This window comes from Lactuca sativa, chromosome 3, assembly GCF_002870075.4.
Source record: "Lactuca sativa cultivar Salinas chromosome 3, Lsat_Salinas_v11, whole genome shotgun sequence".
Lineage (NCBI taxonomy): Eukaryota > Viridiplantae > Streptophyta > Magnoliopsida > Asterales > Asteraceae > Lactuca > Lactuca sativa.
Window position 1 is genome coordinate 155,467,855 of NC_056625.2, and position 7,966 is coordinate 155,475,820.

At 33.3% G+C, this 7,966-nt stretch overlaps 1 protein-coding gene, 1 long non-coding RNA gene and 1 pseudogene across 2 annotated transcripts; all 3 read right to left on the minus strand.

Annotated features, from left to right (window-relative positions):
- Positions 1–214: 214 nt before the first annotated feature.
- Positions 215–2,609, minus strand: LOC111914040 (protein FAR1-RELATED SEQUENCE 5-like). Its single transcript, XM_023909784.1, has 3 exons — positions 2,510–2,609; positions 1,296–1,363; positions 215–835 (listed from the first exon to the last, which is right to left on the minus strand). The coding sequence occupies exons 1-3, from the start codon at positions 2,607–2,609 to the stop codon at positions 215–217; spliced, it is 789 nt and encodes a 262-aa protein (XP_023765552.1).
- LOC111914039 (probable ubiquitin-like-specific protease 2B) lies at positions 2,328–5,698 on the minus strand (annotated as a pseudogene).
- Positions 5,699–5,728: 30 nt separating this feature from the next.
- LOC122194456 (uncharacterized) lies at positions 5,729–7,319 on the minus strand. The gene is made up of 4 exons (XR_006189407.2): positions 7,160–7,319; positions 6,838–7,012; positions 6,648–6,752; positions 5,729–6,379 (listed from the first exon to the last, which is right to left on the minus strand). It is a non-coding gene; the product is annotated as an uncharacterized LOC122194456 (long non-coding RNA).
- Positions 7,320–7,966: the final 647 nt, after the last annotated feature.

The following is a 7,966-nucleotide window of genomic DNA, read 5'->3' on the forward strand; positions in this document are numbered from 1 at the left end:
GCATTTCCAGACGAATCACCATATCTAAAATCCTTTTCAAAACTGTAGTGGGGATAATATCTCTTCTCCATCTTTTAAGAATGTATCTTGACGGAATCTCTTGTATGTCATAAATCTTTAGAATACTGAAGCTGTGTCTACAAAAAATTCCAAACCGCTCAAAGTATTAGGATACATTCTTAAAAGATGACTCACAAGTGATTCTGTCAAGATACTATCCGTCAAGAGATTCCGTCAAGATGTCAACTTTTTCTTTTTTCTCAACTACTACCTTCTTCTTTGATAGATTTGTCCTTTTATGTTTGAAAATGTGTATGTCAGAAACAACTCCTAAAGTAACACTCTTCTGTGAACAAGAAACAAGTGAATGAAGAATCTCCCTCTGCACCATGAGAAAAATAGTCCTGGTGTATACCATAGATGCATGTTTCTCCATATCGTCAAAAGGTGTTTTGATGGTTGGAATTATAGTAGATGTATCAAAATCAAATTTGATTTGATTATTCCTTTTCCTTTCCATAACAAACTCAAAGGTATTCATGAAATTGTTTAACGTATAACCATGATGCGATACCCTATTGAATGCTAAATTCTCACTTTCCGACCGAGAAGTGGTTTTTATTAAACCTGACATTGGTACATCTTTAAAATAGGCTGGAATCCAACTGCTTCTCAAATCAAACATATCTTTCATCCATTTATTGTCTTGTAACTTATATTTTACCATTAATGCATCCCATCTCATTTCAAAATCTTTCACAACAATTTTGGAGTCCCATACTATACCATTGATGTCCGCCTTAAAATCCGATTCATTCATTGTTTCCCAGCTTACCTTCAAAAGCAATTCATATATTATTCTGTTAGAATATAATATAGTATAAAAATGCATTTCATTTAATATATTATCCTAATTACAAAAATATTTCATTTAATATTCTGATAAGAATATAATACAGTATAAAAAGGAATTTCATTTAATATATTGTTCTAATTCAAAAAATGCCATTTAATATTCTGATAAGAAAAGAACAATAATGTCATATTTATATTGAAAATAATGTCATCATTATATTGATAAGAATATAACAATAATATTAGTACCTTCAATGGAAGTTTACTTGTGATATGCCACATACAAAATCTATGTTTTGTGTATGGCAATACTATCTCAATAGTTTTTTTCATTGCTGGATCTTGATCGGTCACAACCATGATTGGTGCTTTTCCAAAACACTTCAAGAATGACCGAAGTAACCAAATATAGAAATTTGTATCTTCTCTGCACAACAAACCAGCTCCAAAAGTGACGCACCTTTTGTGATTATCAATGCTAGTAAAAGGTACAAATACCATACAATACCTAAAACAACACAAAAATAGACCATTTGAATATATAACTAAAAAATGTTTATAATTCAAGAATAAATACCTATTTATACGATATGTTGCGTCAAAAGAAACAACGTCCCCAAATAACTCAAAGTTTTGTTTTGAAGTATCATCAGCCCAAAAGAGAGCATTTAACTGCTTCTTGTCACATATGTATTCGTATGTAAAATTTGTAACATTCTCTTTACGATTCTGAAGCTTTGTAATCAACAAATTTGTATCAGTGCCCCCGATGTGACAATTTATATCCCTTGTAAAAATTTTACAATCTATCTCTAGTCCACCAACAAATTCACATCCTCCTTTTATAACGCACATTAGCCTATATGTTGTAGTTTCCCCCACCTTTGCACTCGAAAGCTTATGTATAAAAGATTGATCAAAAATATCCAACTGACGTTTAGCTCTTGAAAGTTGCATACAATCTTTGATTGATCAATTTGTGGTTGTGTTGTTGTTCAAAGCGCCACTGGTAAACTTCTGAAGAATGTGGTATAACTATGAATGCAACAAAAGCTTTGCAATTTGCACTACTAGAAAAACAGCCTTTTACGACGCTCATTGCATGTCGTAAAAGGCTCAGACGACGCGTAAATGCGCGTCAAGGAAGGCCCTGTCATAAAGAGAGACGACGCGCATTTATGACGCTCATTTACGACGTGCAATTACGACAAGCATTGCGTATCAAGGAAGGCCCTGTCATAAAGGAAGACAACACGCATTCGCGTGTCGTAACCTTACGACGCGCGTGTTAATGACATGCAATGCGTATCAAGAAAGCCCCTGTCAAGAAAGGCCATGTCATAAATGAAGACGACACACATTTTTGCGTATCATAATTTTAAATGTTTAAAAAAAATATATTATTTATATATTTACTTATTTTCAAATTAAATTTGTATTTAATGTTTCATAATAGAAAATAAAATGTCATATACAAAAAATAAAATCCATTGCATAAATCTAATGTCATACAATTCTATTTCTTACAATATATAAATTTGCATCTAATCTACTATGTACATCAAATTCCAACTAAGTAAAGTTGCATCTTTCCTTTCATACTTCTTTAAGACTAATGCTCCAAACAGTTGATTATATGGATAAGCAGTTGTACATTGGCCCATCTCACTCAATAATGACTTAGCCAAATGCAACTCCATGTCTTTACTGTATTTTGCTGATAATGCTGCAAGATTTAAATCAAGTGGCTTCATTTTGCTGATTTAGTTCTTCAAGTATCTGTCATCAGTTAGAAATTTAGAATACAATTTCATATGTAAAGACTTCTAGTCTGATGTACATTTAAGTTTTTATATTTGTAATATGGATTGTTATGAAAGTAATTTATTCGATCAAATAAGTAAGATAAACATACTTGGCATAAAAGTCAATGATGGTGTCATTGACAAATGTGTCTGGTAGCAGCAAATCAACGTCTCTCTTACTAATGGAAACAACATCAACATCCTCTTTTGGATATATAACTTCTTCAAAAGGCTGGTCAAAGCTGCAAGCATCCAATGAAATATAAAATCCAAGAATCGGATAAGGGCAAAATAGTCATATTTATTAATTTAACAAAAGGGCTGTTAAAGTTAACACAAGGATCAAAATTGATATGAAACTTTGCCAAAAGAAATCTTTTTGCACTTACTTGGGAAAATACTTTGTAAAAGGCTTCAACTTCATCATAAGGTTGTTGTAGGAGATCATACACCAGTCTCTGAATAACCACCCTTTTCAAGGATGCATCAGCAGGTGGAAACCAATCCGTATTTAGCTGAGTCACACATTCACAAACAACAGCTCACTTATATTATTAAATTTTACATGGTCCCTGTCCTTACAAATTGGACACTTTTTGTGATTTTAAATGGATTAAAATTAATCGGGGCTTGCTCCAAGAAAAGTTCTACATAATGGAGCAAGAATAAACCACAGTCGAATGAATTCGGCTGCTATGGTAACTGCAAAAACAACACAAAATTCAGATTTTAGAATTTAATACAAATTCACAATTTTGCCCTCGTATATTTTTCCTTTCCATTTCTCAAATAATTTTGAAACATTATTTATCCAGATGATACCTCAAGTGAAATAAAGCGTAGATTATCGAATCTTGATGATATATCTTCAGATGCCTCCTGCTGCCTCCCTTTCCACTCTTCTTTCAGTTAGCTAGAATGGCATATTTAAAGGTTTATAATTTAAAAATAAAATAAAATGTTTATATAATAAAATAATGTTACCTTTGCATAAGACCTTTCAAGCCAGTATGACTACCTCTAATAGGATCCATATGCAGAACACATGGCACTTTAATCAACTCAGTTACATCTTCTTCATCTATAAACCAGATTATAACATTAGAAAAAAGGGATAACCATGCCTCATAAAATACTTGAAGATGTCAAAGAGAAATGACAGATATACCCTTGTATTTCGCATCTTCCCCAAGATGACACATCACAATAAGACTCTAATGATAACTGTCAAACAACAAAAATAATTGTCAACTGTTCAAATGAAATGTCTAGAAAGCAAACTGTTTTCCAACTTACTTGTAATTTACAGGAATAAAGACAAAATCTTTCTCAAAAAGATTAACTTTTCGTGTCCACTTTCTTACGCGTTGAAAAGTTGTTTTCCCTTCAAGGGCATCTAGAGGTTCTTTTTCTGGGCCAGCTAGCTTCCGGAAGAAAAAACTACTGAAAAAATGAAACCTCTGTCTCTCTTCAGGCCTGATTTTGTTCTTCAAGTATCTGTCATCAGTTAGAAAGTTAGAATAAAATTTCATATGTAATGACTTCTAGTCTGATGTACATTTAAGTTTTTATATTTGTAATATGGATTGTTATGAAAGTAATTCATTCCATCAAATAAGTAAGATAAACATACTTGACATAAAAGTCAATGATAGTGTTATTGACAAATGTGTCTGGTAGCAGCAAATCAACGTCTCTCTTACTAATGGAAACAACATCAACATCCCTTTTTGGATATATAACTTCTTCAAAAGGCTGGTCAAAGCTGCAAGCATCCAATGAAATATAAAATCCAAGAATCGGATAAGGGCAAAACAGTCATATTTATTAATTTAACAAAAGGGCTGTTAAAGTTAACACAAGGATCAAAATTCATATGAAACTTTGCCAAAAGAAATCTTTTTGCACTTACTTGGGAAAATACTTTGTAAAATGTGCTTTGATTTGTCTAAGAACAGTGTCCCTGCAACAATAATCCCATATGAATATACCAAGTTACTTAATTAAGATTCAAATAAATTACTGATTTAATGAAGTAAAGATCAAGATTGATGATAATTCGAAGGATAAAAATCGAAAATTCAAAGATGTTGCCAAAAAACTCACTCTAACTCAAGCATATTGCTCCATAAAGTTTTGTATGCAACATTTAAAGTTGTGATTGCTTCTTGTTTCCGAAACCAGTTAGTCCCCATGATTGCAAACTTCAATTCGGCACCTAAATTACATAAAATAGATGTATAATTATTCTTTAATTGAAAAATGGTCAGGTAAAACAATATGAGAACATTTTCACAAAAAAAAAAATAATGATTATCTAACCTGAAGTGCATTCAACATTTTCAGGCTGTACTATATCTTCAGTAAGTACATGAATGGTCACCACTGCCATCTCAACAAGCATAAAATTCAAGGTACAATAATTCCAAACCCTAAAGAATAAGGAGATACATAATGTTAAAAGCTCATTGTGGGCTTACCAGCTCATACCAACGAGATTTGATATGAACTAAATCCTAAACATCCCACTGTAATTTCAAGATTTTGTCATCTCCATCTAGAGTTGAACCTGAACCCTCTATTTTGATGCAACTGCTGGTGAAAGTTAAAACACAATCTGTACAATAACTATCATCATACACCATATGATCATGATAGAAGATGACTGCTAAATCTTCGGTGTCCTGTAATCATTAAAAAAAATACTAAAAGTGCAAGAGAATCCACAATTGAAACATCAGTCAATAGAGTGCTCACCATTTCCAACTCATTTGTGCCATGATCTGAAGGTGATCCGAAGAAAACACCTGACAGAGAAGAATTTTAACAATTCAATGAATAAATCAAGATTCATTAAACCAGTAACATATGGACCCAAAAGATTGTCATGGTTGAAGATACTTTCAAGTAAAAAGATATAACAATTACCATCATCTTCAGCAATACCACAAGAAGTTGACTGCTACCAACTCACTTACAACTTACAACTTAGAAGATACTTTCGTTGTCTTGTCCCTCTTCTTCTTTTTTCTTCTCATCTGATTATCTTTTTTCCAATAAGTTAAGAGAGAGGCAATCAGACTTTATTATAGTCTGTCTATGAGATTAATATGTTTTTCAGATAAAATGAAAACTTAACGAACAAGAAAGCTAACTACTACCAACTCACTTACAACTTAGAAGAAGAAATCAATACTCAGGAAGGAACAGATAACAAAACTTACTCGAAGAATTGATTAAACACTCAAATCAACAAAGCTAAACCTTTAATGATTTGCTAGAGATTCACCCAAAGGTTCCAAGACCAGAACTAGAACTTGACAAAATATAACACTCCTTCCATCTACTACTCCTTTATATGTATTTTAAAGAAAATACCTAAAATGCCCCTCCATTAATAAGATGTTATTTATTTTCCCGTACTACCCTTTTCTATAATTGGATGTGTAGCAGTAATTAGCACGTTTATCTATCCAATGTCTGGCCCAATCAGACTTTAGACATCTATTTAGTGCTTATTGAAAAAAAATATAGCTTAGGGTGAATATTAAGGGTTCTGGATATGAGGAGGAATTCTAAGGTTACTTATATACAAGGGAAGCAGGTTGTTGTGCAAATCAAAGTTACAACAATTGAGAAACAATATCAACTTGTTGTTCAAATCAAAGGGATTATTGGCAGGATACAAGTCCTTACAACTGGATTCTTAGTTCCAAATCCTATTTGCACAAGAACAAAGGTATTAGATTCATCAGAAAGCTAAAAATTGGGTATCGTATCTTAGTGAATGGAAAACAGAATGCGCAGACAGACAGCTGAAAAACCCTAATCGCACTAAGTAGCTTGATTCTGTAACTAATCGCATCAAGAGTGTTTATACTAAGATAATACTCGACAACAAATTAAACCCTAGCTTTCCTCCATTACAGAAACAAATCAACAATAAAACTAAAACTGGATGTAAGATCATGATGTAGCGAAGCGAACCTTTAGTACTTGAAGATTTATGCGATTTGTGCTTCCTATCGGAGTCTCTCTCTTTCTTATCACTCTTTGTTTCTGAACTTCTACGCCTTTTGTTCTTCCCTTCGTCTACATAACACGAGTATCCTCATCAATTCGTATTGAAAATTGTATAAACAGAGAAATATTGGTAACGAAGAGAAAGAACAAAAACCTTCCGACGAGGACTCAGCCGGAGACCTCTTCTTTTTCGATTTACGATCGCTACCCATGTCGTTCTTTTCTAAAATCGAACAGTTTTGAAGTGTTCTTTTGTCAGGGCTTGAACTCCAGCATCTGCATAAATTATGGCATGCGATTGAAAACCAGGCTCGACGACCCGCTAACCTCTGCCCATGGAATGGAATGGGTGAGAGAAAAAGAAATTGGGACCAAAAAAGAAATCAAAATTTTGACTTATTCATCTTCATTTATTATCATATTGATGGGAGGAGAGGATTGCAATTACAGAAATCTAAACATGGAATAGAATATACCTAATTAGAATCACCACCTCGACAAAAAGAAAAAAAAGGCGATGAGGGCATTAGATGGAGTGTCGACATGGGTAAATGTTGATTCAAGCCGTAGAAATCGCTCCAAAGGTGTCGGGAATGGGAGGGGAAATGATTTTCAATGTAAGATGGAGGACTAAAATATCTTTGATTGCTTCGATTTAGGCGTGAGATGCTGTAATTTCCCCTGTGTTCATTTTCAGTTCCACTGCCCTGGGCTAAAAAAATTAATATATGATTAATTTTGGTCCAATTAAACTATAGCAACCAAAGCAAGAAGCTATGGTATCTACGATTAGGGTTTGTAGAGAGAAGGGAGATCTTGAAGCGGGGTATTTAAAAATTTTAGAATTTTAAGAGGATTTGATTTCCCCCTTGAACGCGCGTTTTGAGTGAAAAATTATAAAGTGACACTCACAGTGGACGCACACTTTAAATAAGCGCCCTCCGTGTTTGTATTTTTTTTGTGGGACAATAATTTAGGGCACGCAAAAAATGTGCGTCCTACATTCTTCAAATTTCTAAAGATCTGACATTATTTGTAGGGCACGCCCTTTTTCCTTATCATTAATCAGTGTGTGTCGTAAAAAGCGCGTCATTAAAGGTATGTTTTCTAGTAGTGTTGTGCGTTTACAATTACTATTTCTCAATTGCTTGTTATGATCATCAATAATCGTGTCTAAGGTAGAAGTGTTCGACAATCCCCCTCTATTGCATATAAAATATTTCGATGTTGTGATTCCACTCTTTTTCCTCTCTGTTGATTTTCTAATATCAAAACCAGATCTT

What these genes read in the sequence shown, in the direction of transcription:
- LOC111914040 (XM_023909784.1), bottom strand. Translation starts at nt 2,609, where the DNA reads ATGAAGCCACTTGATTTAAATCTTGCAGCATTATCAGCAAAATACAGT. An exon ending in ATTGAGTGAGATGGGCCAAT is followed by an intron (nt 1,364 to 2,509) that starts GTACAACTGCTT and finishes GTGTTGTTTTAG; the next exon opens with GTATTGTATGGTATTTGTAC. An exon ending in GTGCGTCACTTTTGGAGCTG is followed by an intron (nt 836 to 1,295) that starts GTTTGTTGTGCA and finishes TTGCTTTTGAAG; the next exon opens with GTAAGCTGGGAAACAATGAA.